At 45.3% G+C, this 22,761-nt stretch overlaps 2 protein-coding genes across 2 annotated transcripts; both read left to right on the plus strand.

Annotated features, from left to right (window-relative positions):
• On the plus strand, positions 1 to 7,203 carry idh1 (isocitrate dehydrogenase (NADP(+)) 1). The gene is made up of 9 exons (XM_053440363.1): positions 1 to 160; positions 1,197 to 1,326; positions 3,336 to 3,627; positions 4,540 to 4,642; positions 5,037 to 5,214; positions 5,330 to 5,481; positions 5,575 to 5,715; positions 5,818 to 5,980; positions 6,371 to 7,203. Exons 2-9 carry the CDS (start codon positions 1,205 to 1,207, stop codon positions 6,462 to 6,464), a joined length of 1,245 nt encoding a protein of 414 aa, XP_053296338.1. The 5' UTR covers positions 1 to 160; positions 1,197 to 1,204; the 3' UTR covers positions 6,465 to 7,203.
• A 1,054-nt stretch (positions 7,204 to 8,257) lies between these two features.
• epsti1 (epithelial stromal interaction 1) lies at positions 8,258 to 22,340 on the plus strand. Its single transcript, XM_053439999.1, has 10 exons — positions 8,258 to 8,503; positions 9,725 to 9,783; positions 9,904 to 9,987; positions 10,089 to 10,162; positions 10,283 to 10,366; positions 13,939 to 14,012; positions 15,043 to 15,127; positions 18,396 to 18,445; positions 18,803 to 18,999; positions 21,123 to 22,340. The coding sequence occupies exons 1-10, from the start codon at positions 8,355 to 8,357 to the stop codon at positions 21,266 to 21,268; spliced, it is 1,002 nt and encodes a 333-aa protein (XP_053295974.1). The 5' UTR covers positions 8,258 to 8,354; the 3' UTR covers positions 21,269 to 22,340.
• The last annotated feature ends 421 nt before the right edge of the window (positions 22,341 to 22,761 follow it).

Below are 22,761 nucleotides of genomic sequence, written 5' to 3' on the forward strand. Positions count from 1 at the left end.
GCCCTGTGTCCTTGTGGGTGAAGCCTGGAGGCGGAAGTGAGTGGGACCGGGAGGAAGGCGTCTCCTCTCCGGGCTCAGTTCTCCGGTTGGCACCGCTCAGACCTTCACCCTCCTCCGCTGCTCGTCTCTGCTCGTGTCGCTGAACTCAGACCGGAACCAGGTGAGATCCACGAACCTTCTTATTCCGGATGAAACCACCGCGTCTCCGCTGCTGCGTCGTTCAGAACATCGAGCTAATCCATCAATGATGCTACTACATAAACAAGCTAATTACAGGAAGTACAAATAAACACATTCCTCTATTTTCTGGAGTAAATAATATTCAACCTGATGATCTTTATTGAAAACGACGTGTTGGACATGACAGCAGGAAACATCACGATCCTCTAAGGCCTCAGCTTCCTTCCTGTTTTCATGATTCTGCTTTAAAACGACACATTAATCATCTTTAATATCAATAATAACAGCAGAGACAGGGGATGAATGGAGTGTGTTGCTCTGGATTGGCTGAGTGTGTGTGTGTCTCCTCCCCATCAGGCCACCACCTGCAGGCTGCAGACTTACGTAACTCCAACATGTCCCACTTGGTCCAGTTCCTCTCTCGTAGAAAAGACAGTGGACGTTCAGATGTCTGGTGCAACGTGAGCCTCAAGGCTTCACACTGGAACTCCCACTTAAGAGGATTGTGGAGCAAATTCGTGCTGAGTCACTGTTTGTGCAGAGATTCAAAGAACTCATTCATTGAGGAAACTGTGGAGTCATTCACAGGGTCACACTTTTCACAGTGGTGTCGGTTTCTGGGCTTATTTTCATTAGGATTCGTTTTCCAGTGGTTTTCTCTGTTAAGTAATTAATGAGTCGTCTTTTTCATGAAATACTGAAAACAATGAAAGACAGTCTCCTCATGAAACCAGGAGAATCACGAGATCCAGATTTTCATTTGCAGCAAAAGACACACACTCACAAAACTCTGTCCCTTAAACACACTTTATCTTTTTCATCAAGTTCTGTTGGAAAACTAAAACCATCCTCCAGAAACTCATGGAACTGAGATAACAAGCTAAACGATTCATTACTATCTGAATATTTGCTGATTAAATATATTTTCACACAGTGTAAACTAATAGAATACTTCATCCACTCTCTCTGACATGTTGTCTCCTGACGTCTCTCTTTGTCCCCGTGTGTCCCACCAGCCTCTAAGATGTCTCAGAAGATCAAGTCCGGCTCCGTGGTGGAGATGCAGGGAGATGAGATGACTCGTGTCATCTGGGAGCTCATCAAGGAGAAGCTCATCTTCCCCTACCTGGAGCTCGACCTGCACAGGTGAGGACGCCCCGGTGTCTTTACAGTGGAGCTGCAGACACATGCAAACTCACAGGATTTTAAATATCTGTTCTGGGCTCTGTGAAGACCCTTATGCAGATTATACTTTAGTAGACAAACGCTGTGTGATTAAAGTTTTGCTTGGGGGACGTGTGCACTGGGCAAACTACCGTGCTCCCAGCAGGGACGAGTGAAAGTGACATATCCTGCAGTGCTGGGATTTCTAGTTTGACTCGTTTAGAAAGCAGGAAAAGCAGAGACTCTAATGAGAACATCTGATAGGCTCCTGAAGAAGTGGTTTGTTAGAAACCCGGGTGGGGTTTATCTTGAGCCTTGACTCTAACGACTCTTTTGCTCTAAGGTTGTCGCTATCTCATCTGCAGAGTTGTCATTGTGTGCGTTTACAGCACTCGGGTGACAGGAGGGTCCAGTTCCTCGTTTAACCTCACGACTCTTCTTATCTCCTGTGTGGACTTTGTCCCGAGGTGTATTTTACTTTCATAACCATTACATGAAGTTCAACTCACGGAAGTTTCATCCCTCTATATGAATCAGTCATTTCTGTGACGTGGTCACAAAGAGTCAGCTCTTCAGAGTTTGGTTTCCTTCTGTTTTAGTCAGATTTGATAGATTTTTACAGTATTTTTCTTGTACTGACGTATAAAAGTTGATGATTTATTGTGCAACAGGTCTCGTAAGAACACGTTTAATCACACGTGGTGTTGAATGAGTAGTAAAGGAGGAGGTGGAAAATCAAACAATGATCCACCTGCTGTTCACAAGTCTTCAGGACAGTTTGTAGAATAGAAAACTATTTACTTTGTGAACACGCAGCTCAAAGGGTGAACTGTGTCCGTCTCACAGGCCTCGAGCAGGTTCTCTGTGAAGTGCATGTGAAGAGCGCCTCCATTTTCAAAACAGAGAAGCATCTTCTCTACTGGCAATGGGACCAGAGACACTCCCCTTTTTTATTGGGTTAAAAAAAAAAACAGGTTTTTATTGAAGGGCTGTTGAAAAGTCCATAAAGTTTTGACCAGCCTGTCAGACCCTCTGAGAACCTGCACACGAGAGCCTGCAGGTCACATGATCTTGATCTGTGCCAGTTGCCCACTTACCACCAGTTAGTTAACGTGCACTAACACAGCAGGGTGCTGGACATGTGATCAACCCCTGCCCCCCCGAGACACCCACACTTTACTTACTTTAATCTCTGTGGTTCATCCACCAGTCATCAGTTATTGTGCGTCATGTTGTTGTGGTTTGGTGTCAGCCTCTGGGGCGAGGGGGGGGGGGGGGGAGTGAGAGAGAGAGAGAGAAAGTGGGTAAGAGGTCATTGCCGCTCTTAAACAAAGCCAGTGAGTGCACGAGAAAGAACACGGGCTCTGAAGGGCGTGATAAGAATAATAAGTATCTAGATGAAGTGTGCTTACTTCTCTCACTACTTCCTTACAGAGAAACAGTGGACCCCCCCCCCCACACACACACACACACACACACACACACACACACACACACACACACACACACACACACACACACACACACACACAACTAATTCCCTGTCTTCCCTTTGTCTTCATCTGCTGCCTGTGTTTTGCAGATCTCTGAGTTACAGTCAGACCTGAAAGAATCTGAGTTGCAGTAGCTGGTGGAGGAACTGGGGCAGGAGGTTAATGGATGGTCTTGATGGGAATATGAGGAATATGTGAGGAATATGATTAGCAAAGATAAGGAGCGACTAAAGCCCTGACAGCAGTTTGAGTTATTCATCAAGCCGGGAACAAGCTGGCTCTCTCTCTCTCTCCACACGTTGATGTCGTTCCTGAGCTGTAACAAAGCTGTTAGAACTAGAACTAGATTTGAGTTTATTCTCATATTTCATACTTGTGCATCCACATTAAACTGTTTTTACTGACCAAAATATGTTTGCAGAATATAAAGAACAAGTTGTTTACAGCTGATTCTCCGGTGCCCCTGGTTCAATCAGTCTCTCTGTGTTCTCTTGAAAGCTATGACCTCGGCATGGAGAGCCGCGACGCCACCGACGACAAGGTGACGGTGGACGCAGCCGAGGCGGTCCAGCGCTACAACGTGGGCATCAAGTGTGCCACCATCACGCCAGACGAGCACCGGGTGGAGGAGTTCAAGCTCAAGCAGATGTGGCGCTCGCCCAACGGCACCATCCGTAACATCCTGGGGGGCACGGTGTTCCGAGAGGCCATCATCTGTAAGAACATCCCCCGCCTGGTGCCCGGCTGGACCAAGCCCATCATCATCGGCAGACACGCCCACGGAGACCAGGTGCGTCCTCCTGCTGTGTGAGCTGCCAAAGTGAAGCAGGATGATAGTTGTAGAAGTTATGAGAGAGTAACTTCCTGTGTGAAGATACTTAAAATCATCTCTATCTTACAAACTGTCTGTTATTCCTGAAACACCCTGAGGACAGTGATGTTCATCCTCAGCCCTCTGTGACCAACTGGCTGCTCGCTCTGTGAACTCTTCCATGAGCCGGTTCCACTTGTGTCTCACATTGTGGGTTCGTCAGGAGAGACTCCGTTAATAATTGTGTTTGCTCATGAGTCCTGTGGAACACAGTGTGCAGCCTGTCCGAGCTGCTGTGACATCACACTGTGCCAAAGTCAACAGTCCTGTCCTCAGGGTTAGGGCTCATTGCACTCTATTCAGCTTTTATGATTTTATGATTTTATAGAAATCTGTTGGAGTTGAAGCATATTTTCCATTTTATTCTCTTTTTATTTTATTTGTATTTATAACAAAATAATACTTGTGCATCTACTTACTGATGTGCTGTCAAGTTTCAAGGTGTCTATTCCTATCAGCTGAGGTTTCTCTTTTTTTTATTAATGTTATAATAATAATCAATATCCTATCACATGGGATAGATCCTGGTTTCTTTTCAAATACCAGAACTCACAGTTTTTTACATGACTTCAAATAAAATGTCTTTTTGTACTTTCAGCTCTAGGAAATTAAAAGAAGCAGTTTTCACCATCTTCTTATTAAAGTTTCAAGTTTCAAACCACTTTGCTTTTAAGCCTTTAAAGTCCTATACAAATAAAATGTTTCATTATTGTAATGAGTGCGATGAAGAGGGTTATATACTTCACCATGTTGACTCCACTCCTGTTTCCTCTGAGGTGTGAACAGCCTTGTGGTTTCTAGTATTAATCCAGTCACTGATCTCCTCCACAGTACAAAGCCACAGACTTCGTGGTGCCCGGGCCGGGGAAGGTGGAGATCACCTACACCCCCACAGACGGACAGCCGGTTAAATATCTGGTTAATCAATTTGAGGGTAAGAGACATTCGGTCATTCTTCACACGCACATGTCAATTACTAAGAGGGTCAGACAGGATTCATCTTAGTTCTGCCTCAAATGAAAATCATCTTAAACGATCATAATGTAGATATTAAGTCAATAAACTTTCAATAAAGCTTTTACAAGAACATTTTCTCTTACACATTGTAAACGGGAGAATATAAGATCCAGCTCATCTATTTTAGTTTCTATAATATTGTATTTAATAACCTGTTCTGGTTTTATCACTATAAACCAAACACTGAGCTGAATAAAGTTTAAACATATCAAACTGCACATCATACAATGAACACACTAAGTTTATCATTGTGTATTTGTGCGTGTGTGTTTGTGATGAACTCATTTGTGTGTGTGTGTGTGTGTGTCCAGGCACCGGGGGCGTGGCTCTGGCGATGTACAACACCGATAAATCCATCAAGGACTTTGCCCACAGCTCGTTCCAGATGGCTCTGAGCAAAGGCCAGGTTCTGTACCTCAGCACCAAGAACACCATCCTGAAGAAGTACGACGGGCGCTTCAAGGACATCTTCCAGGAGATCTACGAGAAGTAAGGACCGACGCACACAGTCGCACACACACCGTCTGTCTCTCGACACACAACTGAAAGACGCACACACACTCCCACCATAGATCAGATCTCAAGCGGCCTCTTTGTGTCACAGGGAGTATCAAGCTCAGTTTGAGGCAAAGAGCATCTGGTACGAGCACCGTCTGATCGACGACATGGTGGCTCAGGTCATGAAGTCTGATGGAGGCTTCATCTGGGCGTGCAAGAACTACGATGGAGACGTGCAGTCCGACTCGGTGGCTCAAGGTGGGACATGTGACGAGCTGGAGAACAACTCTGGAGATGGTTTGTTGGTTTAAAACGTTTCTCTAATGTGGATTCTCTCTGTGACTCTTCCAGGCTACGGCTCCCTGGGCATGATGACCAGCGTGCTGATCTGTCCCGACGGCCGCACGGTGGAGTCTGAGGCCGCCCACGGCACCGTGACCCGCCACTACCGCCAGCACCAGCAGGGAAAAGAGACCTCCACCAATCCCATCGGTAGGAGACTGGTGCTCACACCTGGGCTTCCAGCAGCAGGCCACACAAATCCCCTGAACAGATAACCTGGATTCATATTCCACACGCTTGTGTCTGCTGCAGCTTCCATCTTCGCGTGGACCCGGGGTCTCCTCCACCGAGCGAAGCTGGACGACAACACGGAGCTGCGGGTGTTCTCCGAGGCCCTGGAGGCCGTCTGCATCGAGACCATCGAGGCCGGCTTCATGACCAAGGACCTGGCGATCTGCATCAAGGGGCTCCAGAAGTGAGTCTCCTCCAAAACACACACCCAGTTTAGGTTTCTCCGTTTTGTCCTTTCTTCATTAAATCTATTTCAAATCATGGTTATTTGATTTCTCACACACGTCCTTCTAGCTCAGAGCAAGTCTCCATTGTGTCTTTCTGTTTTCACCTTCTGTCTCATGAGAACTGAGAGGAGATGTTGTGTCACCATGTTTGAGATCAGAGATGAAAGATTCTCCTCTAGCTCCTGATGCGTCCGATTTCAAAATCAGTCCAGATTTCAAAACACCGATAGTCTGATCCCGACTTGAGGACAGGAAATGGAAACCCTGCAGTAAAACTCAGTATCTTTTCAAAGTAAAATGAAATCATATTCAATTATTAATTCATTTTTCCTCTCTTCCTGATGCAGTGTGAAACGCGCTGACTACATGAACACATTCGAGTTCCTGGACAAACTGGCAGAAAACCTGAAGATGAAGATGACCAACCAACCCAAACTGTGATCGCACAACCTCCTGCGACTCTGCAGCTCAACACAAACACACACACATCAAATCAAACACAATCCTCATGCACACAGACGAACACGCAGCCGCTGCGTTCACCACCGGAGCAGCGAGCGCAGGACGCCAGGACATCCAGTCATTCCTTAACTTAGGGTCCAATTAACCCGGGGGCCTCGTCCTGAAGCAAGACGAGTTCCTGTTAACGCAACACTAGTAGACAAAAAGACACCACAACTCAAACATTCATCCCGTCCACGAGTGAAGCTGCTGGACGCACGACCTTGTTTACACTAATGCACCAGGTCCCCTGCAGCAAGCGTCTGTTGATCTGTGTGAGACGGGACAGAGTCTGACCCTCACTGCCTCATTCCTGTCAAAGTCACAGGTTCGATTCCCGTCTCCACGTCTTGTAACGTTCCATCTAGACCTCCGGCGTAGAGTCCGTGCACACAAACACATTTTACTGTTAAACATCATCAAGCAGAGATGAACTGACGCTGTGGTTTGTATTGATCACACAGAGGCTCTGACTCTTCAGACCACGTGATGAGCTCTCAGATTTTAGACTCGCATTAACTTTACCAGTCTCAGTTGGTATATGAAGTGTATTTATTTTGTACTTCTGTTGTGTGTCTGTTAATCTCCACTTTGTCATCACGTCGGTTTGTAATCATCACTTTACTCGTTGGTTCCCTGTGTGAAACCATGACTCTTAATAAATGAGATTTTGAGGAAACGTGTGCGTCGTTCTTCAGATGAAATGATGAGTGAATTTTACAATAAAGTGAGTTTCTCTCTCTTCCCTGTAGATATGAAACATTAGGAGTAATCGTGCCATTAAAATGTTTAACTAAATAACCATTTAAACTCCTGTATATCTATATTTAAAAGGTTTTTTAGTTAATAAACTTGCCAGACAATGTCTTACATACTTTTTGAAAATTATAACGTCTTTTTATAAAGTTTTATCAAATCAAGTTGCAGCCCGATCACATGCTCACATCACAACACTGAGATGAGGACGGAGGCAATAACACAAAGATGATTTGAATGTGTACAATAATAACACATTTAGCCTGTGCTACTTTTCAATGTGTGTTTTAAGTGTGAAATACAAATACACCAACACAAGTCAACAAAAACACAAACACAACTAAATCTGCAACTAATCAATTAATCTGCTGATAATCTTATATATAAATTGTATAATCTTCAAAATCAGAAAATGGTGAAAACTGCTTCTTTTAATTTCCTAGAGGTGAAAATAGAAAAAAACATTTTATTTGAAGTCATGTAAAAAACTGTGAGTTCTGGTATTTAAGAAGAGACCAGGATCTATCCCATGTGATGGGATATTGATTATTATTATTATAACATTAATAAAAAATAATAAATTCTAAAAACACCTTGACTCAATGATGAGCACAAGATCATTTGAACCACACAAATATAATATAAAAAGCCAAAGTAGAGATTTTACATGAGAGAATTTCACAGTTCACCTGAGACACTGAGTCTGAAACCCTGAGAGTTCAGAGCGAGATGACAACAGATGACAACAACAACAACAACAACAACAACTACAGAAACAACAACCTGCTTTGAGTTTGCATATGTGGAAAAACAATAAATTTAACAGGCGACATGAGTTTCATGGTTAATATTTCATATAGTTACAGGAAGTTAAGGTTTATGTTTATGTTTGTGTGACTGTGCCTTTAATTTCCATTGTGACAAAACTGGTTTCGTCACAATGGTTTCACTCCAGCAGGTGGCGCTGCTGCGTTGATCTGTTATTGGCTGCAGTGGCAAACTATTTATACAGAAGAGCGAGGACAAGTGTCATGAGTCAAAGACTGAGCCAGCTGCTGGACTGACAGTGTCTTCATGATGGATCCTCCTCGTCCTCCTCAGCTGAACCCCAGAAACAACCGTCTGACCGAGAGAGAAGAAGAAACATCTGCAAACAGCCAAACATCTGGAGACGCACAGATAAACGCAGCTGGTCCTCCGGCAGCAGACAGACAGCCTCAATAGTGAGTGAGAACTTTTTAATCCAATCAACGAGATCAGGAGGTTCGCTACAGAAACAGGTTTAGATGGTTTTTATTCATATGTTTAGATTCTATAACTGATCTGAAGTTGTTATTTAATCTTTCACACAGATTTCTGTGGTTTTTAATTCTTCTTCACTTTCACTTTCGTTTCCTGTGTTTCGAAAGAGAAATGCTGCCTTCACGGGTTCCAGTAAATTCCAGAAGTTTGTCTCCTTGATGTCTTCAGAGGTTTAACCCAAATAAATCACTTAGAAAAACACGTAGAAATAACATTAATAAACATGTTGATAGTTACATGTCTATCCATGAACTCCTCTCTCTCTCTCTCTCTCTCGCTCTCCTGCTGCGGTTTGAATTGAACTGAATCATACGAGTCAGATGTCACCTGAACGCAGCATCATATTATCTATGACACATTGAAAACACTAGCTGTCGGTTTCTATTTCCCACTAATGGTTTGTAAAATAAGACTTACATGCATCAGATGTGTGAAATGAATGTCAGGTGTTCTGGAGTGAATTCACACTCAATCATTTTGACCCATGTGTGTAAAAGTCATGTAGAAATACAAAATGTATATTTGTTCATAAAGTAAGAAAGAAAAATAATGATTTGTGTTAATCAAAAACAAGATATTTAATGAATACTTAGAATGTTAAATAATAAAACACATTTATTTCAAACATATAAAAGAAAACTTCAGAGGATTCACTAATCAAAGGATTCCTTGTTGTCACTTTACATGTAATGTAACGTGAAAGTATTTTAACGTGAAGTTCATTCCTACAGATTTACACCTGGTGGCCATTTTAACTCACAGCATCATTTAAACTGATCATATGTTATGTTCATGTTAATCATGAAACTCTGAATGTTTCCCTGTGAGCTTGTGTTGGATCGTAAATTAAAAATACTTGAGTAAAGCAAAAATACTTCATGCTGATACTTTTTAAAAATATTTTAAAAAATCACTTAAACATACACAAAAACAATCAGGGGCCACGCGGGGGCCACATGTGAAACCGAGGAGCCAGTTCCTGATCCAGTAAAGTGCCCAATTAGGTCATTTCTTGTTCAAACAGATGTGTTCTTTAAAGTGAGTGAGTAACTTTTAGTACGTGTCTAGTTTATTAAACAAAAAGACGACTGACAGAGCCGCTAAACGCTCATTTAATTATTAATAATCTCTTTGTGTCTCAGCTCAAGCGGATTCACCATGATCCCACCTAATCTAACCCGGCGGAGCGAGATTGAAGCGGGTAGGGCTGCCGATCCCCCTCCTGTATTATCATTATTATCATGATCATTATTATTATCATACTGATCCTTGTACATTTTGGAGTTCACATCACACGTCATGAATCTTTCTGTTGTTTCAGTGGCTCAAAGAGGAGAAGAGACGTTTCAGAGGATGAGGGAGGCTCAGAGAGTTTCTTATGTGTCCGAGGTGCCGGCGACGCTCGGTAAAACATCAGATTCACACAACGAGCAACACGAGCATCCAACCATAAGCAGAACTTCATATTTACCCTGATGTGGTTTGACCTGCTGTTTGTTCCTCAAGGTGGAAGGGCAACACTGGAGGAGGTCAGACAGAGGCAGCAGGCGGCGCTACGTTGCTCCAAAGTGGAGAAGAGGGTACAAGCTTCATCAGATTTATAAACATTTAAATATAAATATCAAGCATAAATATTTCCCATGAATCCAGGATATTACAAACATAGAGTACACTGAAACAAACCTGGTTGTTATTTCCAGGTGAAACAGGAAGAGATGGAAAGGAGGAGGAGACAGGAAGAGGAGGAGGAGCTAAAGAAGATGAAAGATGAAGCGAGGATGAAGGTGAGAAAAAAAATGAACAATTCATTTTTATAATTTCTTCTAATTTGAAACGAAAGTTAAGTCGGACTCAAAGATGAACTGATTAGAGTTTGGAGGCCAAAGGTCAATGTCATCACCTGTTTACCAGGGTCACCCAAAGGGAACTTAAGGACGACCAGATTAGAAATAATTAATTAATCAATCAATTCAATTTGATTTGGTTATAGCCCATATTAACAAATCTGAATTTACAAGGTGTGACGTTTCTCTGGAGATCCAAGGTCAAAGGTCACAGTGACCTCATGTGAGTGAAAGAAACGCCGTGTTTCTAGAAGATCATTATTATCTATGAAAATAAAGAATTCAACCCTCGTATAAAAATCACCCACATCACATATTTCCATATAGACACACTTCAGAGACTCACTTTGAGATGAGGTGATAATCTGCTCGGTTAGGCCGCCGCCCCTCGAACGTGTTCCTGGTTCTGTCAGCTCGTGATTTCCTGTGTTTCCCAAAGTGAGTTCAGACGAAGCCCAGAGTCCCTCGTCAGGAATTCACTGCTCAGGCCCGAGGGCTGAGGCTGCAGTGCATTCTGGGAAACTGTTAAAGGTTTGCACAAAGACAATGAGGTCAGAAAAGGCATCGAGCAAAATAATGGGTAAAGAAATACAAATTAAAAGTCTCAATATTTTGCATTTGACTCAAGATACTGACTAAAATCAATATCTACTCTGATAATGTTTATAATCTAATAATATATATTTTATAAAGAGGTGCTTCATCCTATCTGAGTAACAGCTTCTTCACTCATATGGACAGTTTGTGGTCTTCACACCTTCACACGGGGAGAACATGCAAACTCCACACAACAAGGCCCAGTGAGCCGTCAGGTTCAAACCCAGAAGGCAGGCCACTGGACCACCGCGCCGCCAGATCCATGCATCCATTATCTGGTTCTGTGGGTCCTAACCTCAATCTCTTTGTTTTTCCTTGTGGGAGAAAACACAAGCTAACACAGAAACATAGGCTCACGTGGTAGGATTCGAACCGGAAACCTTCTTCCGAGAGGGGGCAGGCCACTGTTCCACCGTGCCACATGAACTCCATGACTGTGCATGAAGTGAAATCTCTTTGTCAGGATGTCCTTCCTGTTGAATGTGTCGACCGCAGCCACAGACCTTTTCCTTCACAGGTCAATGCTGCTGTGTGTTGAACCCCAGGGCCACCGTACATTATGAACACACAAAGTCAGACTCATCTTAGAGAACAGGTGCACAATGCAAGTGGCCACTGCAACAAAACAACACAAAACTCCATGAAATGAAGAAACAAGACATTAGTTTTGCAGCATTAAAGACAGTGACGTGATTCCCTCAAACAGAATCACGTTTGTCCTCTAGATGTCAGTAGAGACAAGCGTCTGTCTCACCACAGCTTCATGTTCTCCTGAGGTTCACAACTCAGCTCCTCACTGTGCTCTCAGACATGTCTCCCCCCCCCCCCCCCCACCATGCTCGTCCTCTAATAGCGGTTAATGGGCTGCTACTGTTAATGTGGGGGGGGGGGGGGGGGATTGATGCCGAGGACCAGAGTGGTTCCCCACAGACTCTTTCCTGTTGCACCACGACCTCTGTGAAGCCATAGGAATGTCCTGAGATCCAGCGAGTAGACAGATGCATGTGGAGCAGACAGTCGGTCATGTCTATAGACGTGATCTAACTACACGTCTATAGACTAACTACATGTGATCTAACTACACGTCTACAGACTAACTACATGTGATCTAACTACATGTGATCTAACTACACGTGATCTAACTACACGTCTATAGACTAACTACATGTGATCTAACTACACGTGATCTAACTACACGTGATCTAACTACATGTGATCTAACAACACGTGATCCAACTACACGTCTATAGACTAACTACATGTGATCTAACTACACGTCTATAGACTAACTACATGTGATCTAACTACACGTCTATAGACTAACTACACGTGATCTAACTACACGTGATCTAACTACATGTGATCTAACTACACGTCTATAGACTAACTACATGTGATCTAACTACACGTGATCTAACTACACGTCTATAGACTAACTACATGTGATCTAACTACACGTGATCTAACTACACGTGATCTAACTACACGTCTATAGACTAACTACACGTGATCTAACTACACGTGATCTAACTACATGTGATCTAACTACACGTCTATAGACTAACTACATGTGATCTAACTACACGTGATCTAACTACACGTCTATAGACTAACTACATGTGATCTAACTACACGTGATCTAACTACACGTGATCTAACTACACGTCTATAGACTAACTACACGTGATCTAACTACACGTGATCCAACTACACGTCTATAGACTAACTACATGTGATCTAACTACACGTGATCTAACTACACGTGATCTAACTACACGTCTATAGACTAACTACATGTGATCTAACTACACGTCTATAGACTAACTACACGTGATCTAACTACACGTGATCCAACTACACGTCTATAGACTAACTACATGTGATCTAACTACACGTGATCTAACTACACGTGATCCAACTACACGTCTATAGACTAACTACATGTGATCTAACTACACGTGATCTAACTACACGTGATCCAACTACACGTCTATAGACTAACTACATGTGATCTAACTACACGTGATCTAACTACACGTGATCTAACTACACGTCTATAGACTAACTACATGTGATCTAACTACACGTCTACAGACTAACTACATGTGATCTAACTACATGTGATCTAACTACACGTCTACAGACTAACTACATGTGATCTAACTACACGTCTATAGACTAACTACATGTGATCTAACTACACGTCTACAGACTAACTACATGTGATCTAACTACACGTCTATAGACTAACTACACGTGATCTAACTACACGTGATCCAACTACACGTGATCTAACTACATGTGTTCTAACTACACGTCTATAGACTAACTACAGAGAGACGTTGATCAGCAGACTGAGGATCAGTGTTTAAACCATAAAGACTGAAATCATAAAAATTAGATTCAGATATAAAGATATATATCTGAAGTGACAGAGGAATGACGACATATGATTTAGTGAATAACATGTTGAACAATACAAATAGAAAAGAGGATGATTAGAAAAGGTCCGTATGTGTTTGACTATTATAATGAATTAATAGATGGTTATTATATAATTATTGAAGTGGGAATTGTTCACACGCTCATAAACTTCATCTCATGTTATCATAAGTTGTGTTCTTTCATATCAGACGAGCACAAGTAGCATTCGGGTCGTCCTCCAACCAGAAGGTCGGCGGTTCGATTCCAGTCTCCCCCGTCTGTGTGCTGAAGTGTCCTTGGGCAAGATACTGAACCTGGAATTGCCCCAATTCCTCATATGAATGTGTGTGAAGTAGTGGACTTTTAACCGTGACTATTCCCACCGATCACTGAGATGATCATATGTAGCATGTTGCATGTTGGGAGAAGCAGCACACGCGTGATGGCTGCATGTGACGTGTCCCGTGTTCTGAGCTGTGATGCGTTTGCAGGCCGAGCGCCATGAGGAGAAGGAGCGACAGGAGGAGCAGAGGAGGAGGGAGCAGCTCCAGCAGGATCACCTCAGGTCAGACCAGGATCAGGTTCACCTGGGCCTCATCACTGTCACTCTGTGGTATTGTGTTGTTTTTGTGTTGTTCTGTGTTGCTCTGCAATGGATCTTAGTCACAGACGCAGAATCAGGTGACACCACCGCTGGTGCTTTGCACAGGAAGCTGCTCCTCGGCTGACCTGTGATCAGTTCATCAAGCCGGGCTTATCAACCAGTGACATGAACCAGTTCACCTTTAGTTTAACAGTCAAACTGGTTTGTTAATGGTTAATAGTTTTATATAGTTTAATATTTATACAGCACTGCTCCAGGCTTGATTCATACGTTCCTACACTGCTGCACTTTCTCAATCACACATCCTTCATACACCGCTGCACAATGCCAGGGACCGGGGGTGGAGTGTCTTGCCCAAAGACACTTCAGCATGTGGAATGGGGTGAGACTGGGATCAAACATACAACCCTCTGGTTAGTGGACAACCCACTCTACCTCCTCCGCCACATTAGGTAATGGAAAAAGGAAGAAAGTTGGGTGTTTCAAAAGTTTATTAAAAACTGTATTAGGCATCTTTTCTTCTTCTGACACAGACTTTGTTAGAAAGTCAACGTGGAGACATTTCACTTCTGTCTTCAGTCCCGACTCCGAAGAGAAAACGTTACACAACTTACTCTCACGTGCAAATCAGTGGAAACACGCCTTTATGTTCTGTCTACACAAGTTATCGATGCCAAATCCTCCAACAGTGTTTTATTATGCGCGGCTGACTCCGGGGGGGAAATGTTTGTCAAGTAGCATCCCTGGCTTCCCGTCAAGATAAACACGAGACGGAGACAGCCCAAGAATCTGTGAACCTGAGGAAAACAATGAAGACATTTAGAGACGGGACAAAGGAGATGGACTGGGACACGCTGGGGAACCGGGAGAGCGGTGTCAGCGAGGGACAAACAAACTTGGTCGACCTTGTGGGCCCGCGGAGTGTCTGTGGAGTAAATGAATCCCCCCCCCGTCATTTTGTTTGAAATGTGCCTGTGTGTGTCTCCTGCAGGAGGACGGACAGATTTCTGCAGAGGTTTGATCGGGGACCCCGGGATCCACTGGCATCCGGCGGGGCCACACACACGTCATCCAGAGTGAGCCGGCAACTGCATGATATCTGTCTGTGTGTGTCTGTGTGTGTGTTTGTGTGTGTGTTCGTGTGTGTGCACTTGTATGTGCGTTGCATGTAGACGCGTCATGTGCACACACACTGTTCCCAGGGTTCGATGCCGAGCCTCATATCTGTGGCTGTGTGGTCGGAGCTCTGTGGCTCTTCACACCGACACGTCTGTGTTCTGAGTAAATACCCCCGGGTGCACAGCTTTCATCATCCAGGGCCGTGCTGGTATTGACTAGGGTCCTCGGGTGGGGCGAGGAGCTCGATCCCCCCCCCCCCCCCCCCCCCCCTCTATCGTCCCCTGGTCAGAGCCGAGGGCGGGGGGGGGCAAAGTGGAGGGAAAGGAAGTACAAACCCACAGAGGAGTGGACCTCTGCGTTAGCCTCTCCCCTGCCTCTTAATGCGTCTGTCTCCCACTCTCCTTTGTTTTCTCTGCCTCCTTCTTCTCTTTTCTCAGCCGCTCTTCCTCTCCGTGTGTTTGTCTTTCCTGGGAGGGATCGAGTGGACGGCTCGCAGAGTTCAAGGGACTTCCCAGAGTTCACTGTGAGACACAGCACGGCCGAGGACGCAGCCCAGTGGAACACCCTTTACCAGTAAAAGTACCTGGAGGACGCCCAAGCTCCTGGGTCACATGACTCCACTGTCCACTGACCCTGGTTGTAAATCACTTGTCTCCTGATCAAGAGGAAGACAGACAGGTCTTCACAGGGAAGAGCTCTCGTCTATCTTCAGCTGAGAAGACATTTATTAGAGAGCGTTGACAGCTTCTGTCGGCGACTCGGTGCTAATCGTGTCTGTGCTGCTCCTCCCGGTCTGTCAGTGGTGCAGCAGCAGAGAGCGTGCACGTCTTCATCACGTCTTCATCACGTCTTCATCACGTCTTCATCACGTCACTGTGCGTGGTGATTGACAGCCCTGGTGAAAGTGCACACGCAGCTCCCCTCAGTCGACAGAGGAAACGTTTCCTTTCGGGGGCTTTTCTCATTGTTGTGCGTTTCTCCTGTCTCTCGCCCTCACTCTCTCTCTCTCTCTCTCTCTCTCTCTCTTTCTCACATGGACCTGATGCAAATCTTTCAGCAGGCGAGGGGAGAGAGAGGGGGGGGTGGGCAGAGAGACAGAGAGAGAGCGAGGGTCAAGCTGTGGTGCAGGAAGAAAGAGAAAGCAGTTACAGTAATAAAGAAGTCTCTGTTTTATGGCGGGACACACACAAACAGACAGACACACACACACACTAAATGAATGGGTTACAGACACACACACACACAGACAGACACACACACTCTCCTCTCCCTCGCTGCCGCCTTCTCGTTTCACGTCGTCTCGCCTCGTCTCATCTCGTCGTCTCCAGAGTGTCCTCACTTGTCTCCCCTTGTTTTCGTCTCTTGTTTTCTTTTCCTCTCCTTTAATTCCTTTTCCTGTTCTGTCTTGTTTCATCTCGCCTCATTTATCTCCTCTCCTGCTTCCTCTCCTCTGTCTCCTCTCCTGCTTCCTCTCCTTCTTTCTTCCTTTCCTCTCGTCTCCTCTTGTGTCCTATCCTTCTTCCTCTCCTCTTGTCTCCTATCCTTCTTCCTCTCCTCTTATCTCCTCTCCTGCTTCCTCTCTTTCTTTCTTCCTTTCCTCTCGTATCCTCTTGTCTCCATCCTTCTTTCCCTCCTCCTGTCCTCTCTCCTTTCCTCTCCTCTCCTCTCTCCTCCTCCTCTCCTCCTTCTCCTCCTCCTCTCCTCCTCTCCTCTCCTCTCATCCTCTCCTCCTCTCCTCCTCCTCTCCTCTGTCTCCTCTCCTTTCCTCCTCCTCTCCTCTCCTCCTCTCCTCCTCTCCTCCTCTCCTCTCCTCTCCTTTCCTCCTCCTCTCCTCTCCTCTCCTCCTCCTCTCCTCCTCTCCTCCTCTCCTCCTCTCCTCTCTCCTCTCCTCCTCTCCTCCTCCTCCTCTCCTCCTCCTCTCCTCTCCTCCTCCACATCCCAGATCAGGAGATGAAAGCTTGCGGCCACAGAGCAGCAGAAGTCAAACTTTAGATGTGGTGGTGAGCAGGACCCTGGGATCTGTTGTTCTTCAGCAGAGGCTCCATGAGAGAGATTGATCTCTCCTTCATTTCCTCTATTTGTGGGCGTGTGTGGTGTGTGTCTGTGTGTGTGTGTGTGTGTGTGTGTGTGTGTGTGTGTGTGGTGTGTGTGTGTGTGTGTGTGTGTGTGTGTGTGGGAGACTTAAAGCTTTGATGGGAGCAGTACAGATGTTCTATGTGTTCCTTCTTCCTCTTGTGCCATCTTCAATAACCACTTCCCCGAGCGTTGAGCTCTCTCAGGGCTGGAGCACAGTCTGAGGAGATGGAGGCTGGTGGAGGTGGAGGTGAAGGAGAGTGCCTTTATTCTGAAAAGGAGAAAAAAATAACATTTTCATGGAGTGATTACAGGCTGATCTGTAAAATATTAAAATGTTTATTTTCACCTAATCAAACTTGTATACAGGAAGAAGAAAAATCATATTTTCCACTTCCCTGCTCAGGTTCTCTGTTGTTTGTCCTTCGTGATCCTGGTGCTTGTTTTCTGAATTCCACGCTCCGGCTTCACGGTGGAATTTAACACATCACAAAGTCCAGAGGTTGTTTACGTTCGGTGTTACTCATCAAAACAGGTCGTGTGAATCCTGACAAACAACCTGATGAATCAAGTCTTTTTGGAATCAGGTTGATTGTTCATACGCTTGAAGTCCTCTTCTCTGTCGGTCACTGCTGACCAGAGGAACAGTTTGTTTACGTGCACGACACAAACTCATGCACCAACAATGTGAAACACTAACACAACAGGTTAACAGGTGTTCTTCTTAGTTTGGGTCGGAGATGACCGCGTTGTGCCGGGCGCGTCTTTACAGGAAGCTCAACTCACAGTGAGCAATATAAATAAATCATTATTGTTCCATGACTGAGGAGTTTCAAACAAACTAATCTTCACAATTAAAGCAGGTTGTCACACAAGTTGAAGTATTATACTGTGCGTTACATCACATGTAAAACACAAAGCGATTATGAGAACAATCAAACTAATGCACGGCTCTTTGATGGATAAAAAGTGAGTTAATTTTTAATATACACATCAAAGAGAGCTGCTCTCACAGCTTCTCTATCAGGACTGAAGTGGCTCAGTTATGTATTTACACAGCTCCTGATAATGACCTGTAAAGTTATTACCGATAAGATTCTAGACGTCCTTTCTTTTCTACCGTGGGTTTGATTCCTGTTCTGTTTTTGTCAGAGTGAGGCTGCGGTGAAAAGTGGGAGAGACGTGCACCTGGAACACAAGAGGTAGGAACTTTCATATTTAATATTAAATCAGGTTCTGTTTCCAGCTCAGCATCAAACGCACGTCGGTGCAGGAGTGAAACTGAGACTCTGTTTGATGGACATGTTGAAACGTCGGAGCTATAAACTCCAGCCAATGAGATTAATCGTTTGTTTTGTTCATCCTGTTGGAATAAAACTAAAATAAGTCCACGTTCAGGTCTGTGAGCACTTAACAGGCCCGGTGGATATAGAAGTTTAGAATGTTCTCAAACATCCTGCTCACGATCATGTGGAGCCTGTCAGCACGTCGGCTTCTAAAGTTCCACGTTAGCTCCTTTTATGTGAACCTTGTTTCTTTGATTCATTTTATTTTGACAGGGTGAACTCGGCCTTTCTGGACGATCTCCAGGGTCGAGGCGTCGGGAGCGAGGGAGAGAGGGGGGGTGTTCCGGGGGCCGAGTGGCACCGGTCGGCCTCTAACCATCTACAACACGAGCCGTCTACCTCAACCGGACCACTAGCCCCCCCCGCTCACCTGGAACCAGATCCAGACCAGAGCTGGACACAGGAAGCTGGTGAGCCCAGACCGGGAAACGCCCTCCCTCCTGTTTCTCACGCCGTTTTCTCTAAGCGCTGGTTAACCGAACTTAAATCAGACATGACAGAGCTGCCCGCCTCGTCCTTTCTCAGAACTCTGTGATTGTGTTGTTTAGTCTGCGTTAAATCAAAAGCTTTACGTGCAGGCAGGAAGTTGTGTGTGGTACGAGGTGACACTGTAGCTGCCGGCGTTTAAATCCTGCTGTTGCTTCAGTTTGTGGGAAACGTCAGCGTGAGTAAGGAAGTCGTTTCCTTTGCACTGAGCACAAATCAAACAGTGAAGTGTGAGTTTGTAAAGACGAGGCAGAGCTCGGCTTCACGATGTGGCCTGAGAGTCGAAGAGGAAAGTTCAGCAGCAGCGATGAACCCAGGAAACCACTGACAGACCTTGAGTCTGCAGCATGGAGTCACAAACTGTTACCTCTTATGTGACGGGCCTGCACCGACACCCAGTGAGATCCCTGACCCGCTGCCAACCCCCCACGAATACCTGCCATGCACCAGGCGAGAGGGGAAACAGAAACACGTCACGCTCATGAGCTCCTGAATGGAAGCTTCTCCTGCGGCTGCATGTGAGTGCACGTTCAGAAACTCCTCCCTCGTCTCACACATTGTTCTGTTCAACAGACGAGGAGGTTTCAATTCATACCTGGAGGGCTGCGACCAACAATCACTTCCACTGTAGAAGATCCAGTTCACAGGGACACAAAAGAGTGAGAGTCAGAAATCCTCTTTTAGTTGTTTACCTGGTTGTTTATGTGTTGTTGTTGATGCAGCAGCAGCGATTGGACGCCTCACGAGGTGTTTGAGGAGCTTCAGTGTTTCTGTGTTGGAGAGATACTTCCTGTTCCACAGACCTCTCATTCTCAGGAAACCTGTAGAGCAGCAGAGGAAAGAACCACTGAGAAAAACACCACGACTCCTTTAATGGTGGAAGAAAAGTAAACACTAGTAGTCGGAGAGGAAAGAGCCACATTCCAAAAAGTTGTTTAGTTCCCTGCGTGAAGTTCAGTTTGTGAGACGTCCTTTGTCCTACTTCTCCTGAAGCCTTTCATTATCGAATAACTGCCCTCGAACACCAGATTTCACCAGAGCGGGGTCAGACCTGAAATACCCCCGAGCCGCTCAGAGCTCCGGTCCTGGCTCGGCCGCTGAGGGCTGAGCTCGGCTGGTCGGGATCCCACAACCTTCTGGCTCCACGCTGGGCTGCAGGCCCCGGTCTGTGGATCAGGTCCTTCCTGTTCTGTCTTTACCTGTCCGAGCCAATCTCCTGTCCGCTCGGCTGACGGCCGGCTCGGACTCTCTGTGCACGGAGGTGAACCCGGGTGAACCACCAGGGAGGACTACCGGGAGTCTGATCTCCACTTTTCTCCTTCTCGTCTTTTAGTGCATTTTCATCCAAATGGCTGAGGACTGAGCGTTTCGAGGATTTCCCTCTAATCCTCATGTTATTTGCACAAATTGTACAAAGTTCACAGGAAAGTGATCCGTGCTATGACACCAAACCGTCCTGCAGCAGAGTCCTTGTGGGAACGATGACGTATTAAAGCTGTAAATGGACGATGATCGGACCTGCACATCATGAAGGTCCAGAACATTCCCTGAGTCCAGCAGCTGCAGAGATCTTCAGGCTGGGACTCGTGAAGTTTCAAACTATAAGAACTTCCTGTTTCCTTTTGAGGCGACACCATGGTCACGCCCATCAATCAAAACCCTCTAATCGTTTAATAACCTTTCGTTGTGGACAGCTCTAGATCACTGCTCTCAGATCAGTCTGTGGCTGTGAATCAGAAATAAATGACCACTAACTTGAAACTGGCCGACTTCCTGTTGGGTCCAGAACATTGCTCCAAAAAGGAGTTGCTCGAGGTCATGAACAACTTTGACGAAACATCTCATGTTTCTGCTCTGATTCTTTTTGTGCCTTGGAGGGAGACGTGTGTGTGTGGGGGGGGGGAATGTTCATTTATCTAAACGTACATTTTCACCATGAGAACTGAGCTTTTGTGACATTTCGATCAATCCGGTTAAAATGTAATATTTATTGCAAAGTGGTCGCAGAGCTCTAAAACAGGGGCTCTACTTCCTGTTTGTTTTCCAGACCAGTATCCAGACTACGACTGGGAGCTGCTGAAGCTGGAGAACATGTTTCCAAACTACACCAAAGAATTCCTGACAGACATCCTCCACCAGTGCCACGGCGACTTCGAGTCGGCCGTCACGATGCTCGTCTGCACCTTGTCTTGAGTTCCATGCTCCTCCAATGGGACGACTCTATTCATACTGGGTTTGGTGGTTCGGGAGTTGCACGTAAATAGAATGTGTAATCAGCGTTGTGACGTTAGAGGGAATGTAGAAATGGGTGATGGATGAAGGACGTGTGCCTACAGAGGAGCGTCCTGTAATGTGTTCTTGATTATGCTATTAATCACGGAGAGGTTGTATCTGTCTGCTCCAGTGACTCATGTTGGGACGCGGCCCTGACTTGGAGCCCACGAGCGTTTTCACCAGTTTAGTTGAAGGTCATCGCCGTGACTCATCAGCTTCAGATCATATTTTGGGCTCTTAATTGAATCAGTGTGTGCAGATGGAAGAAATGCTCGACCCAAACACATGATGTCTTTTGTTTGTTTTATAATCAGAGTCACATGTGAAGCGTCTCTAGCTTCTCAGGACCGGCACAGAGTCAAATCAGATTTTACCTTTTGAGATCAGAGTCAGTTCCAAGGCTGCACACGACGACCTTTTCAAAATAAAACGATCTCCCAGGTTCAGACTCAAAAACAATCAACGGGTTTTCAAGCTGAACCGGGTCCAGAGGCGTCTCCTAACTTTGATCTGGTGTGGACGCCGGACGTCTCCTCAGCAGAGTTCACGAGTTTCCAAACGGAAACGTCTCAGTGAGGATGTAGATCGAGTCGTAAAAAACCTCGGAGGACGTCCATAAAACACCCGTCTGTGAAATCCTGCTGTTTCAGTCGCTCTGGTGCGCTGATAAAAGCCGGGTGGGGTTTCCAGGTGGGACACAGAGCTGTGGTCAGAGCTAAAAATGGCAGCTTTGTAACTGGGCTGAGTGGAGCAGCAGAGATGTTATCACCTGACCGAGGCAACAGAGAACAAAGGGTGGTGCTCTCCACACGGGGGACCGACAAAATCCCCTTTTCTTCTGTAGCATGAAGTCATTCAGGGAGCGATTCAGGGCTGATGTCATCCAGAGCGTCTGAACTCTGCTCTGCACACGAGAGGACTTCAGATAATAAAACATCTCCTACGTGTTAAATGTTGTTTTCTTTGAATAAAGTTTGGATTGTGTGCAGCACCTTTGTCTCTGTGTTTAAAGTTTTTAAAGATTTCTTTCCAGGACACTCCAGAGGAAATTATACAGAAGAACACAGATCTGTAAATTTAAGCATTGACATTTTTTCTTTATCAAAGGAAAGGAAAGATTTGTGAACCCACTTTTCCCTCAGAGAGACAGAGCAGCTACGAGTTTGACCTGGAGATACCAACATTAATCTGTTCTTACCCTCATGGCTTCATTTATTAGATTCAGTTACTGGTAAAGATATTTTTGAAGTTTGCATAGAGCCAGGCTAACAGTTTCCCCCTGCTTCCAGTGTTTATGCTAAGCTAACCACCTCCTGGCTCCGGCTCCTTCCTTGGATAAAACTTTTTACAATTGCAATATTGTGTTTGTAAAGGACTTAATCCCACATCACATCAGATTACATTGTGGCCAC

This window comes from Pleuronectes platessa, chromosome 14 (assembly GCF_947347685.1).
Source record: "Pleuronectes platessa chromosome 14, fPlePla1.1, whole genome shotgun sequence".
NCBI lineage: Eukaryota > Metazoa > Chordata > Actinopteri > Pleuronectiformes > Pleuronectidae > Pleuronectes > Pleuronectes platessa.

Excerpts from the sequence above, each read along its gene's own strand:
- epsti1 (XM_053439999.1), top strand. The coding sequence starts at position 8,355 with ATGATGGATCCTCCTCGTCCTCCTCAGCTGAACCCCAGAAACAACCGT. Across the intron at positions 8,504-9,724 it reads GCAGACAGACAGCCTCAATA|CTCAAGCGGATTCACCATGA; the intron begins GTGAGTGAGAAC and ends TTTGTGTCTCAG. Across the intron at positions 10,163-10,282 it reads GCTCCAAAGTGGAGAAGAGG|GTGAAACAGGAAGAGATGGA; the intron begins GTACAAGCTTCA and ends TGTTATTTCCAG.
- idh1 (XM_053440363.1), top strand. The coding sequence starts at position 1,205 with ATGTCTCAGAAGATCAAGTCCGGCTCCGTGGTGGAGATGCAGGGAGAT. Across the intron at positions 3,628-4,539 it reads GACACGCCCACGGAGACCAG|TACAAAGCCACAGACTTCGT; the intron begins GTGCGTCCTCCT and ends TCTCCTCCACAG. Across the intron at positions 5,482-5,574 it reads GTCCGACTCGGTGGCTCAAG|GCTACGGCTCCCTGGGCATG; the intron begins GTGGGACATGTG and ends TGACTCTTCCAG.